The sequence below is a fragment of the Nyctibius grandis genome, chromosome 18 (assembly GCF_013368605.1).
Source record: "Nyctibius grandis isolate bNycGra1 chromosome 18, bNycGra1.pri, whole genome shotgun sequence".
In the NCBI taxonomy this organism is placed as follows: Eukaryota; Metazoa; Chordata; class Aves; order Nyctibiiformes; family Nyctibiidae; genus Nyctibius; species Nyctibius grandis.
Genome location: NC_090675.1, coordinates 7,588,732 through 7,607,365, shown reverse-complemented (window position 1 = coordinate 7,607,365; position 18,634 = coordinate 7,588,732). Strand labels below are relative to the sequence as shown.

Here is an 18,634-nt window from a genome sequence, read left to right as displayed (position 1 = left end):
TCTGACTGCCAGGGCAAGAGACCTCAGCCACAACTTGCTGAAGAGGAACCCTTAGCCTGGCAGAGCCAGCACGGCCTCGTGAACTGACTCCCCATTACCACTCAAGTCTTCACTAGTACTTTTGGGTTGTTTTGCGGGACAAGACATAGCTTGTCCTGAACCCGGCTCCAAGAAAGGATTCCCAAGACACAATATAACCTGGAAACCACGCAGCAGGTACAAAAGCCCTCTTCAAAGCGGTGCTGCCAATAAGGGGCTGAACTACACTCAGTCTAGGCAAGCTGGGAGGAGGGAACACGGTTTTTGAGGCTAACTTGGTATGCAGGCAGGTGAAACAAGTACCCAGCTCTGCCTGAATATTTGTTGCCTGCATTGCTGTGCTGAGCATTAGCATGTCAAAGATGCCAGGTGAGCTCTGAAGTAAACACTGATGGAGGTGAATGGCCAAAGGTGAGGTTTGCCACAGTATCGCTGTAGGCAGTTTCTCTGGAAGAGAATGGGAAAGGAAAGGGGAGAGTGAAATTCCAGAGAAAACCGTTTCCATACCGGAGGCTTGAGTCAGCCTGCAAAATCCTTGGAAAACAAAACAGAAAAATTACGCTAAGATGGTAAACTGCAAACCAACAAACTTGGATTTTCCTAGTCCTCAGGGTCATTGCCAGATAATAAATATATATTATCCTGGAATTTAAAACTGGGGCTTAAATTATCTGCAAGAACTCGTCTTGTAACAATGCAGGTGTGTGAATTCTTTATAAATTGTGGGTTATATCTTACACCTTTCATTAGAAAACAAAAAACTCACCACAAGACTGAAAAAAAAAAAACTATAAACAGTGGTGAAATTAAAAAGGAAGGATTTTGGCTGAGCGGAGGCAAGGGCATGAGGATACCATTTTGAAGAAAATTTTAATTTATCTCTGTGTTTGATTTTATTCACTAACCACCTTCTATGATGAAAATCCAAGTACCTCTTCCAGCAGTATTTTTAAACGGTAGCTGCAGCTCAAGCCAAGAGCACGTGAAGCCCTACAGTGCTGAGCCCTGGCTGCAAGGGCTCACCTGCACGGGGCTCCCAGCGGTACTGGGGCCAGTTGTCTCGTTTATGTTGGTGGAGCTGGTACATCCAGCTTCTCCCCAGAAATCAATAGGAAGCATCGTTACCTGTCCAGGCCAACACCACAGTGGAAAGCCCAGGGTGAAGCGGGCCAGGCAGTGATGCTACCAGAGGACAGCTACAGCATATAGAGAAGCTGTGAACCTGTGGTGTCCTAGGTCCCAGCCAGAGCTCTGAAAACCATCATTGATGTCTCCTAGCCAGCCACCCTGCACGGGCAGACCACGCAGGTCACTCTGTGGCTTAGCTGTGCCAAAGGGAAAACTACAGAATACACACAAAAAATCGGATCAGCCAAAGCAGAGGAAGGGCCCAGGCTCCCTGTCCCGCTCCGGCTCCACCCTGAGCTGCCAGCAAATACTGAATTTGCACTCAAAACCTGTTTGAACCCCAATATCGTTATTACAGCCCCAATTGTATTGCTCCATCACAAAGACAGGAGATTTTTCTGTTCTGTTCAATCTCCATAACTATTGACAAAAGGGCTACGTAAACCTAGTGCTAAACACTGTTGAAACCCAAGAACTTGGTTCGTGTGGTTTCCATTCTTGCAAGACTTTATCAGAAACCCTCCTAGCTTAGTCGCTACGAAAGCCATGTCTTAATCACAGTTGAAGGGGAAGAACCTGGAACTTGGACCACTCTATCCCATGACATATTATTTATTATTAATATGACCCACCCCTTTGCAAGCTTCAGACTGAACTCTCCCTTCCCAGAATGGCTCTCCAGGGCCTTGGCAGTGTAATTGCTCTCCAGGGCTGAGCTATGCATTTATTATTATTATTATTATTATTATTATTATTATTATTATTGCTGTGCTATTCAGACACATTTGGTTGTCTGAACCGAATATTAGAGGCTGCATTAAAATAAGAGGCCACCCTCACTGCTTTCACTGGCACTGCCCTGGCTGGAGTTTTTATTTTGGCAAGGAAAATAACAGACATTTTACAACTGAAAAAGCCAAGTAGAGCCACGGTGGGAGCCTCGCTTCCCAGGAGCTTGATCCTGCTGGGAGAATGTTGGGTATGTCCTGCTGAATCACTAATCTGAAGAGTTAGAGTGTGGGAGTGGCTTTACTATGAGAGAAAGGATGAGCTGTCTGAGAAGGCAAAAATGACAGCACATCAAGGTGGAACACGGGATCAAACTGCTGTATCCTCTTTGATGAAGCCAAGAGGAGAGGTAACGTGGAGCTTTGCACAGAAGGTGTACAGCTGCCTGCGTGGAGCAGGTTAGAAAAAGCACTCACTCCCATGGTAATTCCCTTAATCTTGTTACTTTCTCTTAAACCCATGATGTGTGGGTAAGGATGAGACCTCGGTCATTGCTATGTACTTAAGAAGGGACAGCAGTTCGCATTCTAGATACGTGAATAATGTTTACCCACACTGGCATTTTACAGCTTTCATTTTCTTCCTGCCATGCTCAATAAAAACCACTGATTGCCCCCATAATCGGCCTGCCATCTTTTCTGGGTGACATTTACTTCAGGGTCCTGCTACCCAGAGTTTGTGCCTGCAGTTTTCCAGCACCAAATTCTGAAAAACCTGGTCCCGACCCTTGTAGCCCATCAAGTCTCCATCTGGAAGATTTCTTATTCTACTCGTATTGCTTATGCTTCTCTACCATCTATTGTGGCTTACATCTTCCAAATACATGGATAACCAGGACAGCTTCTCAACTAATGCTCACCTGCACTGAACTCCTGTCCAAACATCACTACAGCTATGGCAACCTAAAAAAGCAGAGATAGAAAGTCAATGTTTTACATGTACTGGTGACACTGGTCGTTGGACAGCCCAAGAAGACGGGGTAAGATGCTTGCCTGGCTCTGGAAGCTGAGAAATATAGGGGTCAGGAAGGAACTGCTTCCTGCATACTGCAGCTGACATCCCATTTCCTTTCTCTGGAGCCACACACTCTTCAAAAAGCCAAATTGAAAACACGGCCATTCTGAACTACAGTACTACAGAAAATTCTGCACTTCCAGGAAAATTCCTGGTGGTGATTGTCTCTAGAAAGCATGATGCCTCTGAAGGTTTTGGAGCCCAGTGTCTCTGGGAAGACTTGCTAGGAGTCAGAATGGCCGCTCCAAGTGAGCAAGCAGCGTAGGTCAGAAGTTAGAACAGAACCACGATCTGAGGTCCCAGCCACGTAGGTATCAGGAGCCTGGGAATTTGGGGTAAAATGAGCATTAGTAGTGACTAAGGGGAGGCATGAAAGGATTGGATCAGAGACAGGGAAGGCTGAAAAATATGTTAATAAGCTTTTCCTGAAAACAAGAGTTTCCTTCTCATCACATGTCATATCAAAACACCTGCCCTGGTTCCCATGGAAGGTCTCCGACCGTTTTGGGAACACAAGACTCCTGGTGCTCATTCTGGGCTTTAAACTCTGCACTACACTGTCTGCGTTGTCTTCAGCTTCACATATAGATCAGGTCACAGCACTTCGCTTTCATCTGTCTCTGCCAGAGGCTCCAGTTGAACACGGACCTCAGAATGGTGGAATCTGCCTTTGGAGCAGGTCTGTGTGTTCACAGAGAGGTCTTGGTTCATGATGGGGTCAGAGGCACTTTGGTGACACAAACAACCAACCACCTCTCCACCTCAAATAGAAGAACATGCACCGGTCAGGAAGGGAATTATTCTTTCCACCCCAGTCTGTGTTCTCTAAGCATTAGGAGTCACTTGTCAATGAAAGCACACTAAGCAGCAAAGCAGTCCTGAATCCTGTCATCTCACCCCACCTACAACCAGCCACGAATAATCCTGGGAAAATATTGGCCTTAACCCTCATTTTCAGTCTCTTGCTGAACCACTTGCAAACACATCCGCTTGTGCTACTCACTGACAATCTCCACAGAGAATCCAGCTTTTCCCAACAAATAAATCAAAGCATCAGGAGTATATTCTGAAAAGAGTTGAGACAGCACAGCCCGTAAGAACCTAACAGCTTACTTCAGTGATGGAAACACCACGTCCGGCAGTCAGAGAGGAGCAGGTCTTCAGAATCAATTGTTCCTAAGCAGAACCTATTTTTTGAAAGATAACAAGGGAATCCACAGACGTTAACAGCTGCAAACGGCTAAATAGAGCAAATTCTGCCCAAAATAAGAACTCTCTTACATCCTTCCCAGCTGTGGATCCTGATTGCTGGGCTGTTAATTTTTGCTGGCTCCCCAGCATATACTTACCAGGACAGAGGCACTGGCACCGCTCAGGTAACCTGCTGAAGTCAAGCAGCAGAGCAGTGGGTCCATTTTAACATAAATATTTTTTATGAGTGGTGGTTTGGCTGAAGCTTTGAGTCACAGTCTGCGCTAGCATGACTTTGTGTTCTGTAGCAATTACAGTTGAAGCAAGGATTATGGGGACAGGTTTTTATAGAGCCAACAGACAGAGATATCTTGTTTGATCATTTGTTTAAAACCAGAGCAAACATCAACTAAAGTAGCTGCAATAACAGGTACCTTGCTACCCACTGGTACCCATGCTGTACAAAGAACAGATTAACTCTGACAGCGATGTCTCAGGATATTCATATCTCCTTCTAGACAGAGAACGGGACTGAGACTCATCACGTGCAATTTTCTCTGGTCTGTAAGGCAGAAAGGAGTTTTGCCTTTACACATCCCAGGACTCAAGAGCCTATCCCCACCAAAAAATTGCTGGGTGCTACCAGACATGAAGGATAACGTCCTACAAGCATACCTCATGGTTTGATTCATGGAAAAAAAACCCTTAAAACCTCATTTATTGCAGCTACTGCAACATGCAGACAGAAATTACCAACTTTATGTCTCAGCTAAGATGCAGTTGGGTCACAAAAGATGGAAATGAGGTAGTCAGTCACACACAGCTTTGAATGCCAACTTGTGTTATGTGGTAACTTCAACTTGGGTCACCAACACAGGTGGGGAGTCCCAATAGATCACAGCTTCCCTCAGCAAGGTTAGTCAACCAGGATTTCACCCCACTGGGACAAAACATTACAAAACCAACCTGGTCTCATTATTAATTAGTTCTATTATAATACTGCATATTAACTCTAGCTTGTGGTTGGAGGCTGTATAAACTCCTAGAAAATACAGCTGTTGCCCCAAAGGTTTTATAGCTAAAAAAGACAAAGACAAACAAAAGAATAGAGAAAATAGGTCAACGAAGGACTGGGAATTTAGACAGACAGACATGAACTGCCTTATTCCAAGGTCACACAACCAATGAACTTAAGTAGTCAGAGTCCTGCTCTTCACACTTTAAGCATAATAGGAGCCTGCATTCCTGGTGATGGTGAGATTTCCAGATAGCACAGGGTTGGTTCTGAGAATTCCTTTGCAGAAGACAACTGAGGTGCAAATATTGAGTCTAGTGCTTTCTAAGTGAACTACAGCAAACCTTCAGGATAAAGCGCAGTGGCTGCTTGAAAAAATTAGAAACTCTAGTTTGCCATTTCATGTGCTCATTACTTTGTCCAGGAGATAAAGCTATCCAGATCAGAAAAATCATCAAAACCACATTGCTTTGCCTGTGACACTGCCGCAAAAAAGAATCAGCCCAGCATAAAAAAATCCAGGGCTGAAACATGACACTTAGATGGGGAAAGGCAAAGTAGTTTGGATTATGTAATAAGAACTTTTCTCCATAAGGTTTCATCTACCCAGCTGGACAGGAACATACCTGAGAGGCTTGAAGAGATTTAAATGCCCATTTCTTTTATCTTCTTATTTTCTTTGCCAGCTCAGCAATTTTGATTGTTCTAGTATTGCCACTATCACCATGAAATAAAAGCAGCCTCTGTGAAACGTTTTCTGGAATTTGATCTCAGCATCTTTGAAAGCTTTGTCTGTAGATGGGACAGTGGGTGGAGCACAGCATCCAGGGGGCTGAATTTCTCAGCAGCAAAGCAAGCCTCCACAGCCCTCTTTGTGCAGGCTGGAAAAAGGAATTCTACCCAGGGGTTCGGTCTAGAAGTTAGGAAGCCCTCCTTTACTCCATGGAGAGCTTTTATGAGAAGTGTCACCATGAGCGTCATTGCTTGGCGTTCTGGTTTTGAGAGGGAGTCATTATTTTTGCCCTCTTTTCCGTAACTCAGCCCTACCTGAAATTCCAACACAAGCATCATTTTCCCTGGCAGTGTCACTAGTGGGATGGTGACGTTCAATCTGCTAGATGTGGACTCAATCAGGATGCTCTGGGTTCCTTTCAAAAGATCAGCAGCTCAGTCCTCTCTGTTGTAGACAACAGAGCAGTACCAGGTCTGGTCACTGGCATGCCGGGAGGATTTCAGTCTGTATGATTTGTTTCACGGAAGAGCAGAGGAATCTCCTCCTAGCAGCACGCACATGCTTCCCAGCAGACCGCAGAAGAATGTTTTGCATGTAGATATTTGAAACATGACAACAAACATCAGAAACAGAAAAAGATTTATTAGAAATATTACACAGATTTTTTGCATCATACATTTTAATAATGTTAATCTTTAAATATTAGCATGTCCAAATCTGGCAATGCCTAGTATATACATTCTAATGTGCTCTTTGTATAAATTAGATTACGGTGTAACATCTCTACCCAACGGAGAAAGCTAAAAGGACTTGACTCTTAGAGGTGATTATCCCACATGACAAACTCAAGCCTGGACCAACAGTCAATAAAAACATTGTGTCCAGCACTGCCCAGTGGAACTTGGCACACGTGCAAGTCAAAAATGTAAAGACCATCAGCTGAGAAAAATGTTAATTGCAGTTCAGTTATAAGCTTGATTCTACACCACGTTGGTGAGTGAGTCTAAATGGCACTGGAGTTGGTAAAAACCAGTATAGTCTAGCATAGAAGTTATTGCTGGGTATAAAAATGTCTCAGTGCCCTGAGTCGTTTTAGGCAAAAAGCCCTCTTCTGACAGGAAAATGCATAATCTCATCCCACACAGACTCTGCCCTTGATCAGATGCACAAGGCACAGCTTTGCCAACAGCTGGTCCCATCAGACACTGCCCACTGGAAGAGCCAGTACCGTAACCACAGAGAGACGAGGGAGGTACAAATGCATGAGCCAATGCTCGTATTTTCATTGCCAAGGAAGGGGGAAATCAGTGAAGCAAAAAGGTAGATTTTGAAGAGTTCCAGGTCAGGAATCAAACACGGAAGAACCAATCGTGCACTTACTTGGTTTGGACAGAAAACTTGCACATAACTGGTTGCACATACAAACCAAGAAAAATCGATAGCGAAAACCTGTAAAACCCAACTTCAAATTACAAAAAGAAAACCTGCCAAAACTCAAAGAGAGTGTGTCTCACTGAGAGGAAACTGGAGAACGTGCATAAGTCAAAAATCACTCTGCTTAGTACGGCTGCCTTGCTGCAGCACAGGGAGAACTGGTGAATCTCTGTTCCCTTTGCCTTTCCGTGACTGTCACAGGCACAGGAAGGGCAACCTGGCAAAGGCAGCAAGCTCTGTGCTCTCTTCCCTCCTCATCTTCTAAGATCCACCCCAGGCTCCACTCTTAGGAGAAATATCACTCAAGATGACAGTCAGTAAGGACTCTCAAGCTGATGCCCTTTGCTGTCCACAAAGGCCCAGGTACGTTAAGTCCCATCTATGCCCCTCTCCTCACTCCATTCCGTCTCATTGCGTACTTTCAGAAACAGCTCATCAGCCTTTCTAGAAAACCTCCTCAGAGGGCTGACTCTGGGCTCGCTTCTCAACGCCTCTGTACCTTCCCAAGCCATGAAACAACTCGTGCCTTCCACGACTCCCCAGAAGTTCTGGGAGTCAGACTGTATACTTCCCACACTCCAATCTCCTTTCCTCTCCGACAGCTATAGTACGACAGTCACACGATGCGATATCCCACTACAGAACTTCTCTGAAATCCCCGTCCTAACCATCCTTCTCACGTGCTCATCCAAAATCAGCTCTTTGGTTTCACGCAGTCCGACAGACTACCCAAGCACACACATATAAGCACGTGCAGGTATGTTTAAGAGTGACCGTATGTTTAGGGAGCATATGGTGACATGGTGAAGACATTTCATCTGCCTGCATCAGGGGAAGATCCGTTACTCCTAAGAGGCAAAGTCAGGAAGGATTTAGGCAGTTTAGGCAAACTGTTACTGACACAACACATTACACCATCCACGTCATAGCATCACAGGTTCCATTCTAGGACGTTTTCAGAGCATTCTCAGAAATTCTATGAAGACTATCCCTATACTCTCTAGCTTAACTTAACAAACTCTCTAATTTTAAAGGCAGCTAGAACTTTTAATTTTACAGTTTGAATTTGAGATGTCTTACAAGGGCCTGTAGATTTTCTGAAAGTCAGGCTGGTCTGCAGCATCTTGTGTGGGACAAATTTAAATTCATATTCCAATTTTAAGGCAGCATGAAAAAACAACAGTAATTTCTGAAAATTCAGGTCTAGAAATGTTACCGTGCAAGGTTCAAAAGGAAGAAAAAATACACAATATTGTAACAGCTAAATGAACAAACAAAAAATATCTTAATCTCAAAAAATAATCTGGAAGAGCATCTCCCAATCTCAAAATATCAGCGTTTCAAAATGAGATGTTCTGCAGGTTTGAGGACTGAAAAGTAACACTGAGCAAATGGTGAAACTGAGTATCTTCTCCCCTCCTTGTTCTAACTCTTAGATAAGAAAAAATTTTTAAGAATATACCATTAGAATTGGGTAGAATTAGTGTTTGGTCTATGCTGCTGGGGGACATGGCAGAATAAGCTGCAAAGAGATGACAGAAACATTGCTTTGCAAAAATAATTTTTTTAAAAAAAAGCAGCTAGACGAAACAGGATGGTTTGTAAGGTTAGAATAAGCCCTGGAGACACCGATTAGAATAAATGTCAGGACAGCGCTTGAAGCAAATGACACTGACACATCAGATAACATAGTATTTAGTGTTCATCTGACAGTCACATGGAACACACACTTGCAGTGACCAGAGGGTTAAGACTATCTTTCTTTTTTAGATCAAGTGGAGCCCTCTGACTTTGAAATGTTTACCAGATGCTGGGAATTAAAACAGTTTTTCTCATCCCTGCAAGTGCCCGATCCAAAGCCCACTGAGGAATATGGAATTTTCTGTGTTGACTTCACCACGCTTTGAACTCCAGCCCGTTGGAGAGAACTGGGATCTCTGCCAAGGGAGACCTCAAGGGAAAAGAGCCTGCTGCATCCACAAGGCAATGAGCTCGGCAGTGGGACTGCCTTCCTAAAAGAACTCTGCTTAGCAGCTATTTTTCTCTTGCATCTTATCACATAACAGGAGACTTGTATCTGAGAACACTTAGAGCAACTCATCCTACGTTCTCTGGGGATGGCAGAGTGTACGCTGAAAAATACTGGGGAGTTAATTCAATCTAGAAGGCACTCTCTTGCAGAGAAGTAACTCTGGTCAGCATTTACAACTGCTTTCTCACAGTATAGGGTGACACAAAGAGTGCAAGGGCACTGTAAGTGCGTGCCACTGTCCTTTTTTATCACACAGGCTCTCAAAGGACTGGAATCAGGCTTTCCTGGGGGCAATGGATTAGAATAGATGTCAGACAAAAACTAAGAATAAGTGATGCTTTTCTCCTCCTGCAAAATAGGCATACACTGCATTCCTCCAACTGCCTTTCTGTTCAATACACTCACTGACCTTGGCCACTGTCATCTAGCCCTTCATCCTGGATTTTGCTGTGAGAAAACCAAAGTCTGAAATAGGTTGTTTACTAATTAAATTATATTAAAAAAACTCCAAACAACAAAGCACTGCAGGGAAGCCAGAAGCTGAGATCAGCCACCTGCAAAGCCCCAGAGAACCTGAAACCAAGTTTCCTCTGTGAAATCGCTTGTTTCTATTTCATGAGCCTTTTTTCAGGAGTTAAAAGCAGTAAGCACACACTTATTTTTTGTAAGAGGGAAATGATCCCTAGCTCCCTGTGATTAACATTCACAAAGCATCAAGTCTGGGCACGGGGTTAAACATGCTAACTAAACACCACCCTTCTCCTACCAGCCTAATCTAAAGCAGCTAGGCAGCCTTCTGTGAGGTCCTGTACAAAGCAGGCTCTCCAAGACCTGCTCCTAGAACAAATCAAGCAGCCTGTTTGCTCCTGCTATCCTTGGAGACAAACAGAAAATTTAACTTCATGAAGTGAAATAAGAGAAATGGTATAATGGAAATTAAACTATCTTTCAGACATTTTACTAACGGTATTATTGAGCCATTAAGCTATTCTCTGGTGCCTTAGATATTTCCATGACACAGAGAGGGGTTCCAGTTACATTCTTTGTAACTTGTGGAGTTGCAGCTTCCATTGGTACTAATATGTTGCTGTGTTCCTTTACAGGGTAACACCACTTCCAAGCATGTAACAGTGCCCTACGGACTACATTTCATTGGACAGAGCACAGGCTGTCTAAAGATTCATGCCTCTACACAGCAATTATGTACTTGTGCTGATTATACAGGATCAAAGAAGAAGGAAGTTACTCCACTCAATCCACAAAAATATGAACTACTGAGATGTCACTGTATTGCTTAGAGAGTCATCACCTGATTACTGGCACCTTGCAAACCAAAGCTATTGCAATTTGTAGTTGCAATATTCCTATGATAACTGTGCCTGCACAGTCAGCTGGGAAACCAAGCTCTGGCTTCCCGTAGTAATCAAGTAATGAAGTTGTAGTAATAAAGCTATTTTTCCTCAAAGAGATTACTTCTGTTTGATCTGAAATGAAGTCCCAGCACCTAGCAGGATCTTTTAGAGTTCTTTCACTAACTGGTGATTGAACAGAGCGTGGGTGCTGAGTTACAAATGATCCTGTTATTATCCTGCTGGTAAGCTACGACAAGCAAACTAGTGTATTTATTGGGTCAGATGTGTGAGAACAACTCAGGTTAAGGTTCTACACACTTACGTGCATCTGTCATGATGTTTTATAAAATATATGGAGGCAAGAAAGCAACATGTATTTGGGATGAATTAAGCATGTTTTGGCAAGAAGAGCATTTTTGTGAGCTTTTGTATTAATATTAATCTCCCAGCCTCCCTTGAGTGCCAGCACAGTCCACATTGATTTAGAACTTCATTTTGTAGTGGGTCTCCTGTTGGTGGAGTCTGCTTTGAGGCAAATATTGTTTAGCACAAGGGATCCTCTTCAGAAGTATCCTGCGTGTGTTCAAAAACACTTTGCAATTTCCACATGAGAATAAAATTACAGATCAATTTGGTTTGTAGAGATGGACAATGGATATTTATTTGGTTGCAGTCCAGATGTAATCAAAATTATGGAAGAACTTTCCTTCAAACTAAGAGCTCAGGTTGGCTGTGGAAGAGGAGCAAGTGGATTTTTAAAGTGATCGAGTGCATCTGTAGCGTTCTTTGTTCTCTTCCCCACTTCTGTCCACCTCTTGCTCTGCATCTCAGGTCTCAAAGTACTTGTAAATCTGGGCGACGTACTGCATCACACTCTGCCAGTCTGGCCGGTCTGTGTACATCATCTCACTGAGCTCCTGCGTGGGACAGACACATTGTCGAAACTTAGTCAAGCACCAGCACTGGGAACATCACTGAGTCCTCTGAGTAGCTATGGCTACTGAACACTACTTCTGCTTCCATTCCAGAGCTCCTTGAAGCCACATGCAGTATAAAAGTCCATGGGAATGATCTATTGGCCTAGTGCAATTCTGAAATTCGTTAACAAACTAGTTAAACAGCCATATGCATTTTACTTTCTGAAAAGATTTCTTCCGTCTGCAATCAAAGATCAATTCTCTATATAACTTCATTTAAATTGCTGCTTCTTTGCATGTGTTTGGCCCTGTATTTAGCTCATGAATCCCATAATATTTTTTCCTTCTTATTAAACTTATCTCTTCCTTGTCATCACATTGTTATTTTAGAAAAAGCTTTTTAAACAGTTTAACAAACAAATTATCCTTCTGTTTCTAAAAACACTAAAACAAAAGGAAAGAAAATGGACCAGGCAAGTCTGCCCATGAAAATAGATATCACCTGAAATCGTCTCCAAGAGGAGGACATAGCCAGGACTCTCATTTCAATACTAGATGACCTCCAGAAGTTCCTTCAAATTATATTAATTGTATGATTCTACAAATTCTTTCTGGAAGTTCTCCTAACACTGTGAACTGTCAGAGATGGTGGTGTAGCCTTCCCTAGCACTATGTGAACATTTTCAGTGCAAGCTGACTGACTGACCACGTGGCAACAAAGGCTTTGGAACGGTGCATGTGGCAAATCTTCCCTTGCTAAGCGAAGGTTACTCACCAGACTGGGTTTGATGCCTACACTTTCAGCAGCTTGAAACGCTAACAGCAGATTTCTCTTCTGTGAAAATAGAACAGAAGTTCAAAAGGATTATCATCAAAGTATGATCCCCGAACCCTACCTTGCGTCTGATTAATCAGTAAGTTTAAACGAGCAGGTATATTTGAAAACTGAAAAACACTAGATTCCATACTTTCACACAGATACTTCTTTGTATTAGTAAGAAATACTCAGAAAAAAGTTCTTTGTCTTTGAATAGCTCATCTACTTTTGCCCAAGCTACAGCCCTCTGGTTCTGACAAACAGGTTCTTGTGAAACTGATTACAACTGGGCAAAAAACCCCACCGAGGTTGTGTCTTTATTATGAGTTAAAGGTTTCTGAAGAGGTGTTAACTAATACAAGCCATTCCTGTATATGGTATAATTCTTATTGTAAAAGACACTAGCTGTCTGAAGGAAATCCAGTAAATCAGGGGGTTCCTCCCCTTTCTGAGAGTCTTAACATATTTGGAATGTGATGACATGGTCTGGCTTCTCTCTGGGAGCTCACTGTTGTTTTCCTTTCCCTTTCCATCCAGTCTGCTTGCTTTTTAAGTTCTCAACTGACACTTGTCTCTTACTGTTGCTCCCAGCTACTTATTTTGTATCAATCAAGACCAAGATCTTGCAACACTCTGTCTCCACCACATACCTATCAAAATGGATCATGTTCACCATGAATTCTGCAAATGGTGTAGGAGCAGGTACAACAAAACTTACTTTATCCTGGCTGTTGAGCTCCTGGTAAGGAATATGTGCAGGCAAATACGTGTGCAGGAGAGCGCAGAAGGCCAGCCCATCGCTCCAGCTGCTGCTGAAGTTGGTAATATCAATATTCTGTAAGAGAAAACATGAACCATCCCTGAACAGTGTTAAACAACAAAAAAACTCCAAATAAATTTTTTTTGCAGTCATGAAACAAACATTTAGAGGATTAAAGAAACACAGGTTTGCATTTTCCATTCTCCCCTTCTTTTTCACATCAAGTAGAAAGACACCAAGCAGGGTGGCAAGTTTCAAAGTCCTGGGTAAGGGATTATTAAGGAGCTAAGTGGTTTTCACACCAGGCCCCAAACAGAGAGACTCTCTCCAATGCTTTCTAGAAGGTGAGAAAGACCATGTGCAGCACGTGCTGCAGCTGCAATTTTCCTGTGCTGGCAAGAGGAAGGGCTTTATCTGGTCCCTTTCAATTACAGAATGGCAGAAATATGATTTCTCCAGCACCTTACAACAGAAGTCATCGATATTTTTAAATGGTGCTTTGTAATTGATTTCATGCTACCTTGTCTCAGGATGTGTAACAGAGGAATGGATCTGTAGAATGATGAGGCAGTGTAATCAGTGCATTTGACCACTTATCTTTCTGATATTACACAGCAGATACTTTAATGAGAACGTGTAATTCATAATTATGGCTTGATTAAGCCCCGTATCAACAGTGATATCAAACTGATGAAATACTAACACAGTCCTCAAGCCCTAAATAAAGAATGTGCTTACTTGTATGTGAAAGGGAGACTCAAACTTGGCACCAGCAACGGCTGACGGGGCAGCTTTCCAAGAGCTGGGCAGATGTGCCCAGTTTGCAGCCGTTTGCATGAATGCATCTCTGCATTCTCATAGTCATTATCAATGCAGCATCTTCCACCTGCACATCACAGAGCACTTAAAAAGCGCATAAAGAATGGGAAGTCTGAGATACAGAATTTCATCTACTCTGATTCACAAAATGAGCCATAAGCAGTTGAGGGGAGAACAGAGGCTTCCTGATGCTCACTCTGTTACTACTATAGTCAGAAATAAACATGGCTGTGTCACTGGTAACAAGTACAAGATCCTTATGGAACTGAAACAAACAACGTGCTATGTTCAACAGGTGGATTAGAGTGACTACAGAAACAGAAACTGGTATTTTAAAATCAGCCCATCTGTAAAGAACTCCTTTAAAATACAGAGACTCCTGGGGGTACAGAGTGCACTCGGGGTTCTTCACAGGGATTCTCTTGCGAGGCACAGCTGTAGTTAAACATACGCTTGTGGCCCAGTTCTGATCCTGTGAACAAGGTGACCTCTTGTTTGCACTGACTGGCCACACCAGCACACTAAGGAATTCTCATGGCTAAATTTTGCTGCTGTAGTAGCAGCTGTAGTTCCAAATACCAGCTAAAAACAAAACAGTGAACTAAGTGATATTGCTTAGAAGAGTAACAGCTGCTGGAGCATGGAAGGCTCCAGGACATGATGGTACCACACCATCTCTCACGCTATGGCAAGTGTGGAGCTGCCCTCAAATCATTCTTGCCAGCCGCATCTTCCTGTGCGCTGAACTTCAACTGAGACTCTCTGCCACTTCATTTTCTTTATTTAGCTATTTTCCGGTTTCTTTCAAGATTCCCCAAAAGACAAAGCTTTTACTGTATCTCTCATACAAAAGGTCATGCAGAAGCACTAAAACCCAGACAGGAAGTATTTTAGCATATGCTCTTCACTTACGATGCTTCACTGATTAGTTGTCCAATCTGGACTTTGTCCAGTCAGACAGCATTTCAGATTAGTAATAAATGGCCATAACCAAACATGACTCAAATTGAAGCAGCACAGAATATTTCAGGTTAAAATACTCTGTAATAAATCTACAAATCTAATGGGCTCAGAAAGCAGGCCATCAGCAGCAGACATTACCGCACTGCACCAGCCACCACATTATATTTTGCTCTATTAACATCTGTCAATGGAGAGAAAAGCGTCGTCGTGGCTGAATACCATCACAAGAAAAAAATATTTTGCTCTGAAAGCTGTCTTGGCTTTGCCTAATCCATAAAGTTGCACCATGGAAGTCCAACTTTGTGTTATGGAACTGGCTGATGCTGGATAACTCTGCTTTCTTGATATTGCAGACAAACAAGTTACTTACTATTTATCAATCTGCAGTTAGTGGGAAAGGACTGACTTCCAAATTACAGAAGTGTTTTTACTGAGGCCAATATCTTTCATCAGCAAATAGCCTACCATCAAATGCCAATATTCTCATTTTATATTGTATGATAGAAATAGAAAATGGAGGTGGTCGTGTCCCTCTGCCAAAGGCCATGGAAACCGGAACAAGCAAAGCCTTAGTTAAGCAACAGGACTGGACAAAAAGGCAAGTCATGTTTGTGTGGGAACATTATACCCTATCCTCAATTTCAGGATGCTGTTAGGAAAGACACAAAACTGTTCCTTCCTACAGTATTTCACCAGCCCAGGATCAGCTTGATAATTTTACTTGTCTTTGTAGTTTTAGCTATACCTAAAACTCTTCTCACTCTCATCTCACAGGGATGTATTAAGAGACTGGGATCTGGAAGCACACCAGGGAGCACAGTTACCTGAAAGTACCCAGTATGTTTTGTTTCTATGAATATTAAAGTACCTGACATTAAGCAAAGTTAAAAAAAAAAATCCAGGCAATGTTATTTAGAGAGCAAATGTACTATCTATGGTATCAGTGGCAAGCCAAGTCTAAAAGACACTAAACACCTGCAAGTGATTAACCTTAGCCCCCCACCCCAGGAACAGGACCTTTGCTTGCAGATAACAGAGCACTGTGAGGGCCACGGTAAAGACACACAGGGAAATCTGTGTGAACTGTTCTCACTAAAAACAATTTCTTGTTTATCTGAGGAAAAAAACAACCACCCCATTAGATTTCATTAGATCTTTGACTCCAAGTCTTCAGTAAAAAGCAACAATGACACCATACGCTCTTCATCACAGCCTGAGTATGTCAAAATACTGACACAAGATATTCCCACTACGCCGATGTTACTGTGCCCACAGCAATGGCTCTCTGACTCATAATTTTCTCTATAAGACAGAGAATTATAAGTTATAGACATGAATCAGCTTGAAGCTAGCCTGGAACTCTGTGGAAGAAAGCCTGCAATAAATAAGACCTTAGCATCATTCTTCCCACCTTCCTCCCTCAGCACAGAACATGCCCTCCTGCCTCTCCAAAGTCATTGGTGCAGAACAGTACACCAAGAACACGACAGAGTGGCTAATTATTGAGGTTCAGCCCATACAGAATATAAACTTAAATAATGAAGATAGAACTAGTTAAAATAAATATATTGAATAAACCAAAGGGAATTACCTTGTTTTTAATAGCAGCTCCCCCTTAAACAGCTCAGCTTTCTGCAATCATTCCTGCTCATCACTAACAAGACCCACATCTCCTCCACAGACCTAAAGCCTTACAGCTCCGTCTTTTTATGTGGTTATATTTAGACACAGATGTCTGAACAGGAACCTCCTTTTCACGAGCCACTTCTCTGCAAATCTGAACTCTGACCTTTCTGATGTAAAATCTGATCAAGGTACCTTCCAAAGATCACCTACAGCCACCCGTCTTTAACAACAGCTACATGAAACTGCAAATATAAGTTGGATTTATTACACCCTAATTGGTTAGTGGGCTTCAGTCAATTAAGTTCTATCAAAGGAAGCATATAAGCTTTGAGTTCTGGGTAGGCAAGTTCTAAATACTTCCTAAGAAGCAACACAAGTGAAGAAGGGCTCCTTTTAGCACAACCTAACCTTCTGAGCAAACAAAACACTCCAGTTCATCTAAAATGCTCCAGCAAAGATATGAGACATCTGGGCAATCTACTGGAAATATGAGTGAATTAGATGTGTGGTCAGGTCCAGTTAACACGGATGAAAGGCATGAATGCCTAAAATTAAAGGCTGCCTGGATTCTTCTGTAATTGCAGGGTGTACCCAGATGACTTGGACAATTGCACACAGCTATTTTCAATGGGTAGCTGCAAGTCTAAAGTGATTTACATATCACATTTAGTCAAGCTACTACCAGGAACTTTTCTGAATTCACTTACAAATCTTTTTCTCTTAAATGGAATGCACAACAAAGTAATGCCACTTGATTGAAAAAAAAAAATCCAGAATAACTTGTGCAACAGCAATACTGTTTATTGTATGGAGATTAAGTGGCTAGCCAAGATTGGGAAGGAAGCCAAACAACCTTCTATCCTCCAGGCTGTATTAATATCCCTAGTTCAAATGGGTCAGGCAGCTGCAGTCTCCATAAGAATTGTTTTAACCTTTCTTTGAAACTTGGTGTTTCTGTCCCCATCATTCATATTTCTAATGCTTCCACCAGCCATGCATCTTATTACTAAAAGTCATCTACTTCAAAGGTCTCATTAAAGGCTAGTAAAGTAAGGGGGGTTTGTACATGTTTCTATTTTGGGTCTTAATTTATCACTTTGCACACCAGCTTCCACTTGAAGGAGAGACAGAGACTGTATAATGCTGAGTTCACAGGGAGTTGGCTTTTTATTACACAAACATACAGGGCCAAATGAGAGGTGGTATAAGGAGAAACAATTTTATGGACATCTCTGAGCCATTTCAGAGATGAGGTAATTGTGACAGAAGATATATCCCAAGTGTGACTGGTACTTCTGTAATTTACACCACTGTCACATTCAGTGAGTGGGCAAAACAAGTTAGTTGTATCTGGAGAGGCAGAGCTGGATTACACAGCAAGACCAGGAACTAACAAGTTCTTCTCATTGTAATAATCCCACTAGATATTAATGAGTTCTTATTTTTGCTGTGCATCTTTTCTGCTCTTCAGTATAAATCAGACTTGTTACACCCACCTGCTGAAAGCCAACTACCTGCTTGCTACACAACTAACACTTCCATCAATTTTCTCACCAACTCGTCTGAATGCCACAGAGAAGAAACAGACTGGGCTGTGGTCCTTCATTCCCAAGGCTGCAAGAGTGAAGATGCAGCAGCATAGCTCCAAGGACCACACAGATACTCTGGGGAAGGAAGGAGGGAGAGAGGGGGATGAATGAGCTCCCCTCTGTGTCCAAGACAGCAGCACAGCTACTTCCTGCTGGTGCAGAATTGCTAATGACCACACTGATTGCTCCCACAGCTATTTCTGATTATCTGTATTAAGAGTTCAGAGATTAGCCATGTCCTGGAATTCCTGGGCAGAGGGGTAGGCTGCAGACCAGCAGGCTCACAGCAAAGGATGGCAACAAGGTGGGGAGAGGTCTCAAGAGCAAAGGATATTCATGGGACAGGCAGCAGGGCTCAGCTCTCTCCCAGTTAAATCCACAGTTTGGAGCTGTTCCAGCTGGTGACCAATCAATTC

The 18,634-nt window shown here is 42.7% G+C and overlaps 2 protein-coding genes across 8 annotated transcripts in view; one reads left to right on the top strand and one right to left on the bottom strand.

Annotated features, from left to right (window-relative positions):
- The window catches only part of ZSWIM7 (zinc finger SWIM-type containing 7), a 65,995-nt gene that overhangs the window by 33,868 nt on the left and 13,493 nt on the right, over positions 1–18,634 (top strand). The gene's annotated exons all lie outside the window — the stretch shown is intronic.
- SPECC1 (sperm antigen with calponin homology and coiled-coil domains 1) overlaps positions 6,582–18,634 on the bottom strand; it is a 92,562-nt gene continuing 80,509 nt past the window's right edge. For all 7 annotated transcript variants that reach the window (XM_068415673.1, XM_068415674.1, XM_068415675.1 and 4 more), the window contains 3 exons: positions 13,180–13,296; positions 12,420–12,479; positions 6,582–11,644 (listed from right to left, as the gene is read on the bottom strand). In XM_068415673.1, the coding sequence (XP_068271774.1) occupies positions 11,555–11,644; positions 12,420–12,479; positions 13,180–13,296 (267 nt within the window). In that variant the 3' untranslated portion in view covers positions 6,582–11,554. The remainder of the gene's footprint in view (positions 11,645–12,419; positions 12,480–13,179; positions 13,297–18,634) is intronic.